Source organism: Erpetoichthys calabaricus, chromosome 8 (genome assembly GCF_900747795.2).
Source record: "Erpetoichthys calabaricus chromosome 8, fErpCal1.3, whole genome shotgun sequence".
In the NCBI taxonomy this organism is placed as follows: Eukaryota; Metazoa; Chordata; class Cladistia; order Polypteriformes; family Polypteridae; genus Erpetoichthys; species Erpetoichthys calabaricus.
Window position 1 is genome coordinate 31887088 of NC_041401.2, and position 21353 is coordinate 31908440.

The 21353-nt window shown below is 38.1% G+C and overlaps 1 protein-coding gene across 1 annotated transcript in view; it reads right to left on the minus strand.

The window, feature by feature from the left end:
* The window catches only part of marchf7 (membrane-associated ring finger (C3HC4) 7), a 42458-nt gene that overhangs the window by 11957 nt on the left and 9148 nt on the right, over nucleotides 1–21353 (minus strand). The window contains exons 2-7 of the mRNA XM_028806415.2: nucleotides 10705–10891; nucleotides 8031–8180; nucleotides 6390–6543; nucleotides 3900–4064; nucleotides 2633–3782; nucleotides 2367–2536 (exon numbers count right to left, since the gene is read on the minus strand). Of these exons, the coding sequence (XP_028662248.1) occupies nucleotides 2367–2536; nucleotides 2633–3782; nucleotides 3900–4064; nucleotides 6390–6543; nucleotides 8031–8180; nucleotides 10705–10881 (1966 nt within the window). The 5' untranslated portion in view covers nucleotides 10882–10891. The remainder of the gene's footprint in view (nucleotides 1–2366; nucleotides 2537–2632; nucleotides 3783–3899; nucleotides 4065–6389; nucleotides 6544–8030; nucleotides 8181–10704; nucleotides 10892–21353) is intronic.

Genomic DNA, 21353 nt, shown 5'->3' on the forward strand with positions numbered 1-21353 from the left:
TCTGCTTTGCACCCGATGCCTCTGACTGAGGCTCATTTAATCATCAATGAATTTAACTTTTAGGGCGGATATCGACAAAAGTCGACATCCAGGGATAGAGGGCGACAATCAGCTGTTAATGGCGACAAAACTCACTGTCACGTCGCAGGCATTCCCTCTGTGCTTGGAGAAATGCTAGACTCGTTGACTAGGCAACTAATCCTTACATGTGCGTGAGTTGCGAAATGTAAACAATGGCAAGATAGCATCGACATGTCACAAGGGAGCGAAGCGAGTGCAGAAAAGAAAACACTCGGCAGACAATGTTTTGTGCATTATCGCAGAGTCGGACTGATTTTTCAGAATCGGATTTTATTGACAGTGATCAGGAGATCAAACAAGAGAGTGAGAAGCCGGCATCAGCTCATCGGACACCAGCCGATGCCGCGCCAGCTGATCCGCTGCCAGCTTAGCGCATTCGTGCAGCCGATGCATCTACGGCAAGGTTCGCGTGGGAGGAATACACAGACATTGATCCGTGGGCTACCGGCCTTCACAAGACGGCATGGCTTGCTGCTGGACGCGACAAACCACCAGCTGCTGAACTACTTCAAGGTGCTCTCTCCTGATGCTGCTTTTCAGCTACTGTCAGACGAGACAAACAGGTAGGCAGAGAAATTTTTTGAATCGCGGGCGGCGCTTGCATCGCATTCTCGTTTTTCAAAGTGGAAACCCACAACAAAAGACGAGATGAAGCGCGCTGTGGCATTACAAATAGAGATGGGACAGAGCTGGTGATATAACTACAGGGAGCATTGGTCCAAACGTGCTTTGTCCCCTGGTGGCTTTGGACAGGTTATGCAGCGTGATGATAGGTACGTGATGCTGCAAAGTTTTATTCACTTCTGTAATAAACAGAAGCAAATCCCATGGGGTGAGCCAGGCTATAACGCCATGCATAAAGTTCAGCCCCTGCTTGACATTGTGGAACCAACATAGAAACAATTTTATCAGCCTGGCTGTGATTTATCTGTGCATATTGTAAGCAGTGCAATGTGGCAATGACTGAAATTGGCTGCTTTGAGCGAGATCAGACTTTGCAGGACTTTGCTGTGTAAAATGTTATGTGATATGTATGTGAAATCATAGAGTATGCAGGCTCATACAACATGCAAGACAGTAACATTTGTCAAAAGTAAATATTTTTTGTTGATTTCAATTGCTTTGTGTTCTTTTTCTAAAAAAAGTTAGTTTTTGGAAAAATATTCAGCCCTGGGAGAAAAGAAACAAAAAAAATAGCCCTAAAAGAGTTGAGGAGAGAAAGAAAGAAAGCATTATTTGTTAAAAAATTAAACATTTTTCTGGCCAGTAGTCACTTTAACAAGTTCAAAATGTGACTGATTTTAGACTATAATGCAACCATACAATTGCCTACACAATCAAAAAAAAATCCAGTTATGAGCAATTTACACAGTATCTGAGTAACTTTTTGCATGAAGGAATATCTGTAGTACTAGGGTGTTGTATCGTGTTAGCCATTATGAATGTAGAGAAAAGCCAAGCAAAATGACACCTTTTATTGGCTAACTAAAAAGATTACAATATGCAAGCTTTCGGGTTGCCTCGAAAGCTTGCATATTGTAATCTTTTTAGTTAGCCAATGAAAGGTGTCATTTTGCTTGGCTTTTCTCTACATGCATGAAGGAATGAAATGTACCTGAAAAATTTAAATAAAGTATGCCACTTTATAGGACACACTTGAAAATGTATTTATTAATGGGTAAAAATTTCTGATTATTACATAAAGATACTGCATAATAGTAAGGTGTACTTAGAATAATGTAACTGAAATTTTTTTGCTCATGGCAACAGTCCTTAAAAGGCAACAATCCTGCTGCCAATCCCTCCTATTTCACTAAATGGCCATATTGCCTAATGAGCTTGTCTTTTTTTTTTTTTTTTTTTTTTTTTAATAGCACAGACAGGACGTGGAGAGTTATCTTAGGGAACATTGTCTTTAATACTAAACTCTCTGCATAATTTCATAAAACAGAATTAACAAAAAATAATAAAAGGGACCTAAAATAAATCTTGATTCCAGGAGCCGCATGTTGTCAAATTACAAATCTTTTGTGCAGCAGCGCAGGCGACAGACATCCCATGTGTGTGCAGTATTCTTTTAAGGACTGTACACAAAAGCCATCAAGACACTAACTGCATAAGATCTAGCAAAGTTCCAATATTTTTAATAAATAGCCAATGACCTTCATAGACCTTTTCTTGTGAAACTCATTTTAAAAATAGTGTGAACAGGAATAAAGAAAGGAGGGAGACATTAACAAATAATAACTTGCTTCCTAAAGCAACTACATACACATCAGGATTACCTGAGTTTATTTTGGCTTGTAGCCATTTCTTCATGCATTCTTGATGTACATACTGCAAACTACCAGTGCAACGGCAAGGCTCAATCAAAGGATTTGATGGGGAAGCAACACCCATCTGACAGATTCGGCATAAATCTCCTTCTTCTTCATCTGAATCTTCTAACAGAAGACTTCAAAAATACAAAAGTAAAATAATAAGCAATATTAAATGTTTTTTCACAAAGATGTTACTGCAAAACATGTTTTTAGTTGAAAGAGAAACTTACCTCTCCTGAATCTTCTTTAATTTTTCTGGATCTCTTGATGCCACAGAACTTTCATTTTGTGACTGACCCTCAGGTCTGTTTCCAGCCAGAATGTCCACTGTTATCATTACATTTTCAGGTAAAGTACTGTCAACATTTGATGGCATAGCTAGTCGAAAGAATGAGTCAGGAATCCTGAGACTTCTTCCAACTCTAGGAACATCTTCACTTGAGGCAGTAGTGCTAGAGGCTGGGGCAGTAGAAGATACTTCTCTATTTGATTCAGGGTCTTCCTCTCCATCAGGAACTTTGTATTCAGAACAATCTCTCCTACCCACTCGATATAAAGGACTTTCATAACTGTCAGAGGATTCACCAGTCATTTGTGCAGTCTCATCTCTTCCTTCTCTCCTCCTTCTAGAAAAAAGAGGTGTGTATCGATTTCTGAGTGAAGAGGATATCCAGGAATTAGAATTTCTGTTTTCTGAAGAAGCTGATGTTAAAATTTCAGGATCTGAAACTGAATTGAGTGTTTCGTGAACAGGGGATAAACCTTGCCTGTTTCGTCTAAAAAACGAGAGACCGGGAGAGGTATCTGAAGTTCTTCTCTCAGATATGTCAGGACTACTATTCCTGCGCTCAATGCTGGGTGAAGAAACATGGACTCTTGAAACGGATGCATCTTCAGATCCAGATGAAGTGCTCCTGGATGCTGAAGAGTCCTGACTTGATCTTCTTGAGAAGAAAGTAGAAGACATGCTCGAAGCTAGGCGAGAAAGTAATTGCCTTGTTGTGCGCCTTCCATCAGGATCAGCCGACTCTCTAAACTGCCTCTGATGTCCCATGGGTAATGGAGAGGAAGGGGAAGTGGAGGAGGAGGAGGAGGAAGATGAGGAAGCACTTCGTTCACCACCTGGAGTGTACCAAGAACAAGTTCTACCATATCTACTATCTGAAACAGGTGTTCTTTGTGATGATTCTGTATTTCTTCCTGAGGCAGAATTAACAGCTCTTGTGGAACTTCTGGTCATTTCCCTGGAGTATAACGAAGACTGAATGTCCGATGATAAACTGGAGTTTCCAGTGGAAGCATTTGCCCTAACAGATGTGAGCGATGACTCTTTAGGCCTTGCTCCTTGTGCATAAGAAGTCACTGTTCTATCTTGAAAACCTGACAAGTGTTTACAAGAAAAATACTATTATTCCAAACATCGTTCAACTTCCAAAAAGTCAATATAATTGTTAATTAATCAGGACAAAAACATACTCCTAACAAAATTATACTAACCAGAGGCAGTGGATGTAGAGGACAATAAGACACCATTTCTGCGAGTATAATCTCCAGTGCCTGAGAAACTCTGATCTGGCTTTTTACCAAACTCCCTCCTTGATCGGCCTAAATCAGCATTTTGAGATTCAATTTTTGGGACTGTGTTGTATCTCCATGATGAATCTGAAAAACAAATATATATGTTAAGAATGCAATTCCTACTACACTAGTGTTCAGAGTTTATGTAAATCACTATTAGTGCTTATTACTTGAGGAGAAATTAATACAACCTTTTCATTTCAAGACAGACTTTTACTTATTCCGAGGAAGCGTTCTGCAAATAATGGCAATTTTGAGCTCACTCACACTCCTGATGGGGATTACTTGTGCATTCAAATCTGTAAATATGTGTGGAATCCAGGATACAGACACCTTAGGTCTGTGCCAGCAGAATGTCAACAGGCTCACCAAGGTAATTAAAATGTATTACAAATTCACATCACAAACACTACTATCCTAAACAATCTATAGGTGTAAATTACCAGTTAGGTTACCCAGCTAGTAATCTCAGTTAAGAAAAACAAAAATGAGTGCATCTGAAGATGGAGATTGTTTAAAAACTAAACAACGAAGATGAAGATACAACAGCAGCATCTTCTCTGACAAATCAAGCTTCTCACAAATTTCTTCCAAAAAGAAGAGTACCCCAAACCTGTAAAATACAATAGTGATACACTCTTCGAGAAGATTGCTGAACGCTCACATGACTCGTTCGGACATTAAGGGGAATAGCAGCGATTTCATAGTGAAAAGCATCCTTGAGAGTTTCAAGATTTTGAGGTCCTTTGACTTGAAGAGTCCCACAAGAAGAAATCGTACAGAGTGAGATCAGGCGAACGTGAAGGCCACCCGATACGGGCACACAGGGAGATCAGCTTCCCCAGAAACATCTCCTGCCAAAACTTGTATGAATCTCTGTTCCGTATGAGCTATTGCCCCATTTTGTTGAAACCAGGTATCCACCACATCCATCTCTTCCAGTTGGGGCCGCAAAAAGTTCTCTAGCATTTCAATGTAATGTTGTGAAGTGAAGATGACCGTTGCTACCCCCTCCATAAAAAAAGTAAAGACCTACAATGCCAAATTCTGCAATGGCACACCAAACTATAACACGCTGACAAGGCTTGGTTTCAGCCCAATAGCGAAAATTTTACTTATTTACACAACTATTCAAATGGAAATGTGCCTCGTCTCTGCACATGATGATGGCATCTCAATGAATGGTTTGCAGAATGTTCGCACACAACTCTTGTCTACGGCACTTCCAGTCTATCTCAGTGAGATCCTGCACTACCATCATTTTGTATGGATGGAAATTAAGGTTCTAATGCAAAATCCTCCTCAAAGACGTGTTGGAAATGCCTAAGGTAGAAGCATGTTTGCGCTCTGAACGACTGGAAGACTGCAACATTGATGCCCTTACTGCTTGGATGTTTTTAGGCGTTTGTAGAGTCTGAGGACGACCTGGAGATTTTCTGTTCAATGTTGTACCCATTTGTCTAAATTTAGCTACCCACTGAAGAACTGTTTTCTAATTTGGGACGTCACCGTTAGGAGGAATGCTGAAGTGCATTCAGAAGGCGCGTTGTGTAGTGATGATGGACTTCTGCTTTTTGAAGAATGCTTCAACAGCAAAAGCACTGCGCACCAGATCAAGGCATGGTGCTGACTGAAAACTGCAAGGGATCACCTATCAATTGTAAGCTTCAGCATTATGCATCACCCTGCCTTGCAGTATATTGTGGCTCCCTTTTTGAATTTTACCAGGTATTAAAGGGAACAGCAGGAAAGTGAGATGGGGGCTCTAACAAAGAGGTTCCAGTGCATTGAAGAATGAAGTACTAAGAACAAAGTCTTTCTAAATGTAACAGTTTACTTCTGGTACCAAAAGTACCCAACTACTGGTACCATATCCTTTTAAAAATTGGTTGTTCTGTACTTTTCAGTACTGGTATAACACAAAACCTCATTATACAAAGACTTTTTAAGGTGATCTTTATAGTCAAGTGACTAAATAGTTAAAAGGTTTCAGGTTCAAAGTTATCATAGATATGCACAATATAGTTAGTATGACATATCACTGCCTTGTGGTGATATATTCTGCTTCTGATAAAATATTTTTAAAAAAAGCAGAGCAACCCTCTGCATCAAAGTCACAGGACTCTGCACATTTACTTGGTTCATAACCTTTAAATTGACTAGATCAGCAAGCATACAATATAAAACCTAAATTTATGCAGGATCTGCAAAATTTCCACAAGGAGGAAAGGTCTAAAGCAACTCCCAAAACCAAATTAAACATTTTTAGGCACTGTAAGGAAAATGCTTTGTACCATGAACATTGCCAGGCAGCAAAAAGCACTGACATTAGATCCAAAACTTGACATTCATAAAACTTCAACAGCTACAGATCCAATCAATATCTTAAAATTAAAATATAAGGCTAACCATTTATACCAGCACATGGGCTAACACCAGAGGTAGATGGGCTCCTTAAGTAGGATGAAGTACTTGCATAAGACAGCTTTGGTCTTTTAGAGTCACAATCCTGTGATGGGCTAAGCAATCCATGGTATGACCCTGGATACCTCTCAGTATCAACCTTAAAAGAGGAGACAAAGATTGTATTAATTTATGATGCAATTCTCATCACTTCAATGTTATGGACATACCATTAGACAAAAAAAGATGGTCTGTAATGCATGTCTTTATATCTTGCATACCTCATGTTCTTTTCTCATTTTGAAAAAAATTAATAATAATAATACATTTTATTTATATAGCGCCTTTCCCCATGTTCAAGGCACTTCACAGAGTTTAAGATAGAACGGCAGGGTATACAGTATATAGCACTGTACAAACCAGATAAAGAAGATTAAGACAGTAAATTCAGAGGAAAAAAAAAAGCCTAAGACAACATAACTGATGGTCTAGCAGACACACACACAGGTTACATGAGCATCTTGACATAGAGGTAAACTGAGAGAAGGGTAGTAAAGTCAAGTAGACCTAAAAGCCTTCCTGAACAGATGAGTTTAGAGTTGTTTTTTTTAAAAGAATTCATGGAGTCAGCTGGCCTGATTAATTTTGGTAGGTCATTTCAGAGTCTGGGCGCTATACAGCTGAAGGCCCTGTCACCCATGGAGTGTAGATTAGTGTGGGGCACAACAAGATTGCCAGAATCAGAGGACCTTAGTGGGCAGACAGGCACATAGTGATGGAGAAGGTCACTGATGTAGTTTGGCGCAAGGTCGTTTAAGGCTTTGTAGGTTATTAGTAGGATTTTATATTTGATTCTGTAAGACACAGGGAGCAAGTGAAGGCGGAGCAGGATGGGTGTTATGTGCTCGCTGCTGCTGGTCCGTGTAAGGACTCTTGCAGCCGAGTTTTGAATAAGCTGGAGCTGTGATACAAGATTAGAAGGGGCACCTGCCAGCAGCGAGTTACAATAATCGATGCAGGATGTGATAAAAGCATGGACAAGTTTCTCAGCACTAGAAAAGGAGAGGAAGGAGCGAACACAGGATATGTTGTGGAGGTGAAAGTAAAAGTTTCTTAATGTGGTTTATGTGGGCGGAATAAGAAAGGGACACTGAGGTAAAATATAATGTCCCTAAAGACTTTAAAAATGTAAGTAATGGAACCCATAAACAAAATTCAATATTTATGCTGCACATTAATGCACAAAAGTGCAAAAAGAAAACCAATTTTTAGTAAGTCTAAAAACACCAAAAATCTATGAAAAAGTTGTAATTTTTACAGATTTTTCTGCCTCTGCTTTATTAAAATAACAGGGGATAACAGTTTTAGCATTTGTAAACTTAATCTTGTACTTTAAACTCCTCTATTGAACAAGAGCATTATAGTCAATAATAATAATAATAATAATTCATTACATTTATATAGTGCTTTTCTCAGTACTCAAAGCGCTATCCACACAGGGAGGAAGCGGGAAGTGAACCCACAATCTTCCACAATCTCCTTACGAACAGTAATATCCCCATATTTAAATTTACACATTTCTCATTTCTTTATCATTCTGGATTTTCATGCCTAGTGGCCAATTATACTATTCAAGTATCAAATTACCAGTTTGCTTCTGCTCCCTGGTGAAGTCTCTGACCAAGAGTGATTGCGTGATCCAGAGGAAAGTGCTGAAGATGAGGACGACAGTTTCCAACTAGAATGACAGGTTTCTGGAAATGTGCAATCTCTGGAAGATCTATGGAGCCTAGAGCCCTATAATGATACACAAATACCCACACCAGTTATAAAATAGAAATATAAAAGTAATTTACTTTCAGGCTGAATCATATTAAGGTAATATTTGCATTAAAGATCTTCAGTTAAAAGCACAGAAAAACACATTTCCTGATAATAAAATGGACCTCTTCAAGATCACATCAACTCTGGGACTGAAGTGAAAACTAAAGTCAAAGAATAATATAAACTAAAACCAGTAAAAAGCAAGTACAGGTGCATAGGCTTCTATGATAATGCAAACTAAATGTGTGCCCTTTAAACACGGTAAACAATAATGCTTTTGTTAAATGTAAAACATACAGTCTCACCTGTCACACATTACAAAAGTTAAAAGTAAGCAATATTGAATTTCACGATGTTAACAGCATACACAGCCAATTACGCCGAGGTCACCTCACTAGCTCGCAGAGGATTACTCTGTGGTAAAATGACACTTAATCTAGTCCAGCAACAATCTATCCCAGCATTTCAGATCTCAGCAGACAAACAACTTTGATATGCATGCATATTGTATAGTCAAACAACAGTTTTTACCTCAGCTAAACAAAACAAAATTAAAAGTAAACATAACTTAAAAGCACAAAACATATCAAATGTGCATCAAACAAATAGTGATCACTACAAGATCTGCAATACAAACCATATCCAACTTTTTTTCTTTTTTTTTTTTAAACCACTGTATCTACAAAAAGCGATCACTTTCCCCACACAACTTGCAGCAGCATAAGAGAAGACCGTATTCTCTGCTATTTAAAAAAGAACGCCACTTATTTGAAGGCTTAACTTCTACTTTAAAAGTTAGGTATTTTTCAAGTTCTTTTTTCCATAATCATGGTGTATATTAATTTGTTAAATGTCTTTATTTTAAAATGTTACCTTGCCTATTTTTGTGGTGTAAAACCTGGTCTACATCACTAAAAAGGCCTTAAAAGTTCTATATAAAAGAAAAAAAAAGAAAAAGTGTTCTGCTGTACTGATTTGCTTGTTGAGATTGCATGCACAGTGTACGAGAGAATATCAATGTTATTTTTGGAAGAGTGTCACTTTAAAGACTTTGCCACACTGCCTGTCTCCCATTATGACAACCTATTACTCCTGGGTTGTGGTTTTCTGCAGCTTGCTTTATTTTATTAGTTCAACAATTGCCATTTCTGCCAAGAATAATTCAAATGTTTTTGTGAATGCTGGATCCATGTGAGGACAGCATGGACCAAGCAATCCTATCCATAAATGGTTTTTTTTCAGCCGAATTTCACACAATTTATTGCATGTGCCTTAATTACCAAAAATTCTTTGGTGAAATATGGGGGAAAAAAAACACGTACCTATATATCATTGGAATGGTAATTCAAGAAAAAAAAAAAAGGATAAAATTACTTCCAATTTCCTTTTGTTGTAATAAAGAAAACCATAATATCAATAAAAACATATTTGGTATGTTTGAGGCATTTTTTAAGTTTGCACAGATACCTAGTAAAGCCCATTTTAAACCACAGGAACATTTTTTTAAATTTATAAAAAAACAATTCCCATAAGAACATAATTCTTGATGGAAAATTATCATATAACATGATTATAAAAATAAAATTCACTTGAAAAATACTGAACTTATCCTGCAACTTGTACTTTTTGTTAAACTTTTTACATTTGTCATGCAAGGTACTTGACAATCCTCCATTCAGTTTATGCATGTCTGTAAGTTGATCTTCTAAGTTATACCTGTTCCAGACCGAAGCAGACACCAACTTATCCTTTATAGTCGCTGGGACAAGTAGCACTGGGCATCACAAGGAAAAGTACATGTGGCTCGTCTGTTTTTCTCAACAAACAACCAGGAAAGATATAAGAAACACAGAACTAAATATAAAGTAACGAACACAAGACATTACAAAAAAAAAAAACCACACACAAACACACACATCAGACATACACTCAAATAATACTGGAGTGTTAGAAATTCTGTGTTAAAACTTCTTGTTGCATTTTATTAATTAAAAAAATTAAAATTTCAAATGCATGCACAGAAGAGTTAACTTTAGCCACAATATCAACATGTTAATTTTCTTTTTACTGCAACTTCAAAGTCAATTGGTTATCATGGAGTTGCAGAAACATGTCACTTCTTATGCATGGCTTTGAAATTGTTTACAGAACCCTCAAGAACTTTTGTTAAAAAACAGAATTCAACACATGCACAAAAATAAATTATGATTTAATTCTAGTTTCCCATAACTCTTTATTACGAGGGATTTCAATTTGCCATGCGAACCATGTTTTCTGAAAGTTTTTTTAATAAAGCAAACAAACAGGTGGCAGTGATGGCAGACAACAAGAAATATTCAACAAACTATATTCCTCAACCAGTTAACAATTCTTGAAAAATTCTCTAACTCATCAGATTAATCATTAAATTGAATAATCATGCGCACAAACACATCCAAACACTCTGAAACCTGAAAAATAATTATAGTATATCCAAGTATACAGAAGTATTAAATACCTGATAATCTGAATCTAGTTTCACAGAGGTGCTCCTTGAATAGCAGTCATTATTAAGGACACTCCCACGGGTAGAATATAATCGGCTGGCCACCAGTGGGGACGTACTGGAAGATAAACTGGAGGGTGGAGATGAAGACCTGGACTGACCAAATGGAGATCTCGATTTTGAATCCATGCTTATTTCCCTACAGAAAGATAGTACAAACATTATGCACACTTCAATAACAGGCATCCAAAAAAAATTGTTGCTTTATAAATAACCAAAAAATGAATTTCAGTTGAACAGACGTAACTGCCAATTATGTTAATAAATATTTGGCAGACATGTCCTTTGTCCCCAATCAATCTAGCAATGAAGACTTTCAAATGAAGTTTTAGTCACAGTAAAATCAGAATGTCACATGCTATGGTTGCAAAGATGAACATCACTCAGAAAGGGTCCATTCAGAAAGGACCCATTCACACTTAAATTTCCAGTGTTCACTTAGCATTTTTCAAGTGTTTGTCAGGTACTTTACGCAACCACTCTGTCAATGTTAAAACATCTGTACTATACTTACTTAACTTTAATCTGTTTGAAACTAAATTTATACCTATATTTTTTGTTCATTACTTGTCACATGATTGCAAGATATGTGCACATGCAACCTCTCCTTCAATAGCTGTCTGTAGGTGACCAAAGTATGTGCATACACAAGGACACCTGCATATATTTTTTGTTTCGAAGAACTGCTTCACTGCTGGCTTATCCAGGAAGAGGCAGTGACTTCCTGTATAAAAAAAAAAAAAAAAGTATTTTTTCTTTTTTAACCTGCATTTTACTGTCATTACCATTTATTTCAATAGATCAAACATTTGTCTGAAAACACTCAAACTGCTGCATGCAGGAGTTTTCTAAAAACTTGCTGCAAAACATTTACAGGTGCTGGTCATAAAAATAGAATATCATGACAAAGTTGATTTATTTAAGTAATTCCATTCAAAAAGTGAAACTTGTATATTAGATTCATTCATTACACAGAGACTGATGTATTTCAAATGTTTATTTCTTTCAATGTTGATAATTATAACTGACAACTAATGAAAGTCCCAAATTCAGTATCTCGGAAAATTAGAATATCAATTAAGACCAATGCATAAAAAGGATTTTTAGAAATGTTGGCCGGCTGAAAGGTATGAACATGAAAAGTATGAGCATGTACAGCACTCAATATTTAGTTGGGGCTCCTTTGGCCTGGATTACTGCAGCAATGCGGCGTGGCATGGAGTCGATCAGTCTGTGGCACTGCTCAGGTGTTATGAGAGCCCATGTTGCTCTGATAGTGGCCTTCAGCTCTTCTGAATTGTTGGGTCTGGCGTATTGCATCTTCCTCTTCATAATACCCCATAGAAAGGTCAGGCGAGTTTGCTGGCCAATCAAGAACAGGGATACCATGGTCCTTAAACCAGGTACTGGTAGCTTTGGCACTGTGTGCAGGTGCCAGGTCCTGTTGGAAAATGAAATCTGCATCTCCATAAAGTTCGTCAGCAGCAGGAAGCATGAAGTGCTCTAAAACATCCTGGTAGACGGCTGCGTTGACCCTGGACCTCAGAAAACACAATGGACCAACACCAGCAGATGACATGGCACCCCAAACCATCACTGAAAACTTTACACTGGACCTCACACAACGTGGATTCTGTGCCTCTCTTCTCTTCCTCCAGACTCTGGGACCTTGATTTCCAAAGGAAATGCAAAATTTACTTTCATCAAAGAACATAACTTTGGACCACTCAGCAGCAGTCCAAAGGCGAGACGCTTCTGACGCCGTCTCTTGTTCAATAGTGGCTTGACACAAGTAATGGTACAGCTGAAACCCATGTCTTGCATACGTCTGTGCGTGGTGGTTCTTGAAGCACTGACTCCAGCTGCAGTCCACTCTTTGTGAATCTCCCCCACATTTTTGAATGGGTTTTGTTTCACAATCCTCTCCAGGGTGCGGTTATCCCTATTGCTTGTACACTTTTTTTCTACCACATCTTGTCCTTCCCTTCGCCTCCCTATTAATGTGCTTGGACACAGAGCTCTGTGAACAGCCAGCCTCTTTAGCAATGACCTTTTGTGTCTTGCCCTCCTTGTGCAAGGTGTCAATGGTCGTCTTTTGGACAACTGTCAAGTCAGCAGTAGAGTGGCCAGACGGAAGCCACTCCTTAGCAAAAGGCACATAGCAGCCTGCCTGGAGTTTGCCAAAAGGCACCTGAAGGACTCCCAGACCATGAGAAAGAAAATTCTCTGGTTTGATGAGACAAAAAAAAAAAAAAAAAAAACAGGCACCGCTCATCACCAGGCCAATGCCATCCCTATAGTGAAGCATGGTGGTGGCAGCATCATGCTGTGGGGATGTTTTTTCAGCGGCAGGAACTGGGAGACTAGTCAGGATAAAGGGAAAGATGACTGCAGCAAAGAGACATCCTGGATGAAAACCTGCTCCAGAACGCTCATGACCTCAGACTGGGGCGACGGTTCATCTTTCAGCAGGACAACGACCCTAAGCACACAGCCAAGATATCAAAGGAGTGGCTTCAGGACAACTCTGTGAATGTCCTTGAGTGGCCCAGCCAGAGCCCAGACTTGAATCCGATTGAACATCTCTGGAGAGATCTTAAAATGGCTGTGCACCGACGCTTCCCATCCAACCTGATGGAGCTTGAGAGGTGCTGCAAAGAGGAATGGGCGAAACTGGCCAAGGATAGGGGGGCCAAGCTTGTGGCATCATATTCAACAAGACTTGCGGCTGTAACTGCTGCCAAAAGGTGCATCGACAAAGTATTGAGCAAAGGCTGTAAATACTTATGTACATGTGATTTCTCAGTTTTTTTATTTTTAATAAATTTGCAAAAATCTCAAGTAAACTTTTTTCACATTGTCATTATGGGGTGTTGTGTGCAGAATTCTGAGGAAAAAAATGAATTTAATCTATTTTGGAATAAGGCTACAACATAACAAAAGGTGGAAAAAGTGATGCACTGTAGGTGTGAATAGTGTCACTGAAAATAATGGTACATAACTTTACAAGTGGTCTAGGAGTTTTTGGTTCTAGTGCTAAAACACTAGAAAACATACTCAGGTGTGAATGGGCCCTAAGAGGTTTACAAACTCCCAATCAATCACTCTAACAGATTTCTAATATGCTCTGTCATGATCTAACACTTTCAGAAGGAAATGGTCCAGTTAGGGCTGGGCGATTAATCGAAAAGTAATCGCAATCGACATTCAGAACCTATAATCGATCAAATTTTTCCAGGTCAATTATTTCGATTACTTTCCCTTTAAAAACACTACCGCGTGTGGAGTCACGTGAACCCGCTCCGTTACGTTAAGTTATTCTGCCGACATGTCGAGCATGGAGAGCTTAAACACTGACACAACTGAGCAACAAGAGCAGCTTGTACCAAAGAAAAACGCAGTCTCCGTCATTTGGACACATTTTGGCTTCAGTAAGGATGACATCGAACAAAATGAAGTCAGATGTAGACACTGTAGAAAAACAGTTTCGACGCCCAAAGGTAACACCACCAATTTGTTCCAACACTTGAAGCACAATCACGTTACTGAATATGAACAGTGCATGGCTCAAAAAAAACAAAAAGAGACTGACAAGCGCCCAGCAACAAGTGCCTCCACAAAGCAGATGTCGATAACACAAGCGTTCACAAATGCCACACAGTATGAGAAGAGTTCAAGAAGATGGAAAGAAATAACTGACGCTATTTGTTATTACATCGCAAAGGATATGACTCCCTTGGCTACAGTGGAGCGAAGCGGGTTTAAACACCTCGTTAAAACTCTTGACAGAAGATACACTGTGCCATCGCGATCACATTTTTCTAAAACTGCGCTGCCAGACATGTTGTAAAAATGTAGCTGCTGAACTGAAAAATGTTCAACACTTTGCAGCCACATCTGATCTCTGGTCAAGTAGGACGATGGACCCATTCTTGAGCCTTACTTTGCACTACATTGACGACGATTGGAAGCTGCGCCAGAGATGCCTTGAGACGGCATATTTTCCAGCCGATCACACGGCAGATATGATTGCGCAAGGTCTGAAAGATATGCTTTCTGAATGGGACCTCGCGGAAGAAAAACTTTCAGCCATTACGACAGACAATGGTGCTAATGTTGTCAAAGCTGCTGCGCTTAATGGATGGTTACGGCAGCAGTGTTTTGGACACCGCCTACACCTTGCAATTGGTAAGTACACGTCAGCTTAATTAAATATAATAGCATAAAAACAAAAGAGGTCATTAGGAAGCTTTTTTAAAGGGAGTGAGGCAACACCTTCAGCAAGTTCAGCTACACCCACTCTGTCACTTCAGCAATCGCTAGAAGCAGAGATGAGCAGCTATTTGGTGTCCCCCATGCTGGATAGTGAGGCAAATCCACTGGACTGGTGGAGGAAGCATCATGTACACTTTCCCACTCTAAGTAAGGTGGCAAAAAAGTATCTCTGCATACCAGCTACTAGCTCCCCATCAGAGCAGGTTTTCAGTTCGGGCGGAAACATTGTTACATGCCTCAGGTCCTGCCTGAAACCTGAAAAGGTTAACATGCTCGTGTTTCTTAGTAAGAACTTACAGTAAATTCATGTTCATATAGTGACATGACAAGATCGCTAAGATCACCTCATGCAACAGTGTTTAGAGAGTTCTATTTTCATTACAACATTAAAATATTTGTTTGCAGAAGATGCAAGAAATGCACTGTTTAAAATATTATTTACAGGATATATAAGAGTTATTTTATTTAGAAGAGATACTGCTTATTTTCTACTTTTAATAAGAAAAACATTAAAAATAATTTATTTTGTTTCCAAAAGTGCAAGTTATTTATTTTGACTTTTTTTATAAGAACAAAGTGACTGTTCGTTTTAGGCAATGTGTGCTTTAATTTCAGTTGTTCAACATTGATGTTCAATAAAAAATCACAGACAGTAGACAATACGTTTCCTTCAATTATTTTAAAATCAAGTAATGCACCCTTCATTCAAAAATCTCTCACTTGTAATATGTGAGCATATTTACTGTACAAAACTTGTCAGTGAACTATGAAGGCAAAAAATAAATAAATAAATAAAATAATCGTTCATTAATCGTAATCGAGTTACAATGTTCAATTAATCGAGATTTTGATTTTAGCCCAAATCGCCCAGCCCTAGGTCCAGTATTATACAATGAAAGTATCATCATATTGCATACGTATACTACATTGACATTCAAGGTTAGAGATTTTGCCGTCTGAACAAACTAGGAAGAGTAATTTAAGTATTAAATGCTGTGGTGGTTTTTAACTTATTTCTTAAGTAGTAGTCATTTCCCACTCTTAAAACAGAGCGCGCACACACACACACACGTGGGGGGCCGACACCTTTATACCTAAAACTGGTATTATTGTACATGTAAACTTAAAAGCATCACATCTATATTGAGAAATTAAAGAATTTTAAAGACATACATTTTTATTATGGCTACTAATATCCATGAATCATTTCTAATTAATTCAAATTCACCTTTTTATCCCTCGCAGAATTTCTGGATTGTTTAATTAATTGAACCATGTACAAACACAGCTGACATCCTAAAAAAAGACCAGCTTATAATCAAAACAGTAAAAATATTTGGAAGACATAAATTATATTTCATGCGATAGAAAACACCACATCTGCAAGAGAGAAGTGGCACTCTGAAAGAACAAATGAACATTCCTAGAGAAATGGATCAGCAATGAATGTTTAGGGGGTGGATGGGGTAAGTGACCATATTTTTTTTTTTTTAATATTATATATAATGCACATGGTTTGGAATTGAAAAGATAAAGGAACAAGTATCTATGGACAATCTAAAAAACAATGGGAACATAATCTGTCAAATGTCCCAATCCCAACATCATCTACAGTAACACACTGGATGACCTATAATTACACCTAAAAAGAAAACAAATCTGAAGAGTTTGGAACAATTGCTTTAAGAATTACCAACATTGTCTTCAATTAACTGAACATGCCAAAGCACTGCTAACTAAATTTTATATGTGAGACAATCCTCAACATTAATGCATTTAACTTTCGTGACTTCAAGCATTCATGAGAATTTATTTACTAACCCCACTTTTATTTTTGTGATGGTTTAATGACTATGTACGGTAGAGAAAGAAAATGAATGGCACAATGTGCACAAGTTTGGGGAGCTGCCTGTATCCTTTTTAGGCACTTCACCAGTATTGTTTACCCTACCATTGAAGAATAAAGAACTCCATATGTTTTTGTTGAATACTTTCATTGTTTTGCATACCAGAATCAAAGTTTTGTGACGCAATAATGCCCACCAAAGTGTACTGCCAGTCATTCAGGCTCTCAGCCCAAGTGTACAAAGTCAGTGATGGAGGTTAGTGAGAAAATAAAGAGTGATCAGCTTTGTGCCAGAAAGTATTCGTAAAAGCATTTGTGAATCCAGTCCAGAAAGTGTTAAAGTAACCACTAAAGTGCATGATGAGGGAATTGGAAAAAAATTTAAAAGTGGTTACATTTGTGGTTGAATAAGAGGGTAGAAGAACAAAAATGTATATTCACAACAACAACCATCCCCATGAAGGTACAAGAGACCTAAAAACTAGCCAAGGGCGGCTTTAAGCAAGATTTTTTTTTTTTTGTAAAAAGTAAAGACTTTCAGGTGAAGCTGGTTCAGCTGATGCAGCAGCTGTGGCAGACTTTGAGAACAAGCTGAAAGAAAGATTACCTAACAGAGCAAGAAATTAATGCAGATGAGACCAGTCTGTTACTGAAACAGACTGGTAGGAAAGTGCACCTACATTACAAAAGTCATTTGTTTATGCTAGTGGGTACAAGGCTTTAAAGGATTGTTTGACCCAACTCTTGTGCACCAAGACCAACAGCGAGTTTAAGTACAAGCCACTAATAATCTACAGAGCTCAAAATCCCAGGGCTTTCACACGAAAAAAAGACCTGAATGCTAGTGTAATGGCGCTGGAATTGAGAAGCTCAGATGATTGTAGAGATCTTCTGTGTCTGGTTCAACAACTGAATTGCAGCGGTAAAACTATCTTGGGGACAGGAACCTTGCATTCAACTTAGAATTTGTTTTTATGCCACCTTTGATCCAGCTTGTGGATCAGGGAATCATACATGCCTTTAAACACATTATACCATGGATATCTATTGCCATGCCAACAACTACTTGGAAGTGAACCCACAAATCACCATGATGGATGCTGGAAATCTGTCACTATGCTTCAAGTCATCGACTGTATTAATGTAAACTATGGAAATGTTTCACAGGTTACCTTGAAAAACCACTGTAAAAAAAGGTATGGCCCGCTTGTAACTGGGATTTTGAAGACAAAGCAGTGAGGCAGAATGCTGAAGCAATTGGGCATCTAGTATACACCATTGGAGGCAAACCATTCAAGGATATAGGAGAGGAAGATGTCCCTGACATTCTGCAGAAGCAACACCAGGAGCTGACGAATGAGGAGATGGATGCAATGGCTCAGGAAATGTCTTCAGGACAACAAAGACAATGATGAACAACAAGCACCCAAGATTGCCAAGCACCCTTAAAGAGTGGCTTGGCATAACTGACCAGCTGGCTAGAAACATCAAGACGATCCCATCATTGATCGCAGGCTCAAGGTTAAACATCAACCTTGTCTCTGCTATGTGTGCTCATTTGCCAAGGCCTGAGATCCTTAAGTATCTAAAGCAGTACTTGAAGCAAACATCACTGATGGATTATTTCAAGCCAATGCATCCTACACGATCTCCATATCCATCCCGGAGCCGTGATGGACAATGTCTGAGGCGAAGTGATGGTGGTCCCCTTAACTGGCATCCTCACTCCCCTACAGCATACTACTCCACATACAGTTTTCATAAACTCCAATATTGCAAGTCCTCCAAAGAAAGAATGGTGGGGCAGCAAACAGAATTTCTTTCAGTCCCCTTTTATCATTGTTACCACTGACATGGCAACCTCCAACTGCCACCTAATTAAATAATAACAATAATAATAATTCATTACATTTATATAGCGCTTTTCTCAGTACTCAAAGCGCTATCCACACAGGGAGGAACCTGGAACTGAACCCACAATCTTCCACAGTCTCCTTACTGCAAAGCAGCAGCACTACCACTGCGTCACATTCTTGTTTATTGTGGCATGTCACTCAAGTAATGATTCGTGTTTTATGTGGACATTTTCAATTATTATGGTTATTCCCCACCATATAGATTCTGTTTTGAAGATTTTCCAGGCATCGTGGTTTGGAGCTTAGGCTTAAATAAGGAAGTTGATCAACACAAAACCAAACACTTGTCTGAACTTGTTTAGAGAGTATTTTTTTCCATTCAACAAATGATTAAAAAAAATGCACAAATCCAGAAGGTAAATAAAAAAATGGCATTTTCAATTGACTCCCTTGTGGTAGTCACGATATCTTAAATGGCATGTAGAGCTTAGGATGGATGTGAACAGTCTAATGTACTAAAGGCGGACCTGCAAGCTTACAGTGTTCCTTACTCCATAGATGACTGTTTGCAGCCAAAGAGAACAGAGTCATCTCACAGCAGCTGCAAGTTGTTGTTTTTTTTTTAAGATATTGGCCATTAAAAAAAAAAAAAATTATAACCTAGCTTCACACATTGGATAGTGCAATTTTTAGATTTGAGTGCCTAATGTGCAACCAATGCAACATACTACGGTAGTCATTGCCCTATTTTTTGCTGCAGACACTATCCAAAAATTATAAAAGTGCTTACGCATTACAGACCTCAGACTAGTTTACTTTAAGTTCAGTCTGGATAGCAAATGTTCACAAGTATCTACAAAATAATCATTGCCAAAGGATGTCTATATTGTCTATAATGTTCACAACCAATTCGCAGGGGATTAGAAATTAAGGGGTAAATAAAAATTCTTTTCATACAGCAAATGACAGTGTTCACCAGCATTTCAAATCACATGAAATTGTCTTAACCCGTTATTAATTTTATGTGGTCTAAAGTAAATGATCTTAATCTTTACAAAAAAGAAAATTAGTAGTTAATAAAAAGTCACAAACATGACTAATCAGGAGAGAACTAAAAATCACACAGCTGCCCTTGTATTATCACAACTTTCCAATTAAAGACTAGTCAAAGATAAAAAAAAACGTTTTCACACCTATTCAACATGCTATACGATTCACTCTGCCCATTATTTAATTAGTAGCAAAACACCTTTTTTGACTTCCTTTCACTCACAGAGAGCTACATAAAAGGCTGCCACTTTTTGTTGCATCTGCCTAAGGAAACTGAAGATGGTGCATTGTTCTAGATTAACACTGTGTGTCATTTGGTGTTTAATTATCAACATGGCTACTGCCCTTGTACGTCATTAGATTTAATATAACCTTCACTTGCTGTATTTGTCATTTTTATGAAGTGCAGCCACACTTTACATCTCTTCTGTTTATATTTGTAGGCAGTCTCATACTGAGTCACTCGTGTTGTGACGTAAATAGCACACACTGACAAAAATACTTCAAAGAGAAGAAGAAACACTAAAAATCATAAGCAGTAATTAATTTAAAAAAATCAAAGCAACTCTTGGTTCCCAAACTTTGTCTCACATCACCATCCACATGGAAGTAAAGGACTAATGCCAGGAGATTGGCCCTCCAGAATAACATTACCATGATGAAGACAGGATAGGACATTAAAAAACACTAAATTCAAGGGCCAATTTCAGCCCCATTGGCTAAAATCCAGGGATATTTTATAACCAATTAGGGGCACTTTGCAAATGTACAAAAAATATTTTTATCTTGACAAAATATTTTTTTTACCTTAACAGACTGGTGAACCTGACTATTTAGACTCATTAATTGCAGAAACAAAAATACAAATTAAGGAGTATACATTTCCTTGTTTTATGAAAAACAATTGCCAAAAATATTTTATCAGCAGACTTTTCTACTTTATGCCAGTGTAATCTACATTTCAATGGTTGGCAGATTAGCATGGTTAACAGTAATGCATGATGTGTTGGTGGTCATGTTATTATTGTTCATATTTGGATCAACTTTTACAATAGCCAGGTATACTGCAAAGTGTTCCATTGTGTGATTGATAGCACTGCAAAGCAGAAGAGATAGAAGCATTTTTAGAAAAGTATATTAGATGTAAATCTAGTTTAGGGTGTATGAAAACACTGAAACCAATTTGAGACTGAAAACCGGCAATTAAAAAAAAAAAAAAAAACCCACACACACACCAAGTCTGTACCTAATCCCCATTTGCTCCTACAATCATGGTGTGCTTTACATAGAAAACAAAGGATCAACATTGCCTCCTTGTCACAACTCAATTCTATAAATCCAATTTGCACAAATGAATCAAATGTACAAAAAAAGCCATCTCTGACAGATCCTGGTAAAATAGGTTTTGAAACCCCTTCATGCTCATCCACCCTATTTTGCATGCTCCAATGACACATATGATCAGAATTTAATTATTCAATAAGTGCTTCCTCACTGGCAATTGTATCTTTTGTAACACAGGTAAGAAAGTAGCAGAAAAAGAAATTAGAGAGAAAGCGTTCCTTAGTGAGATC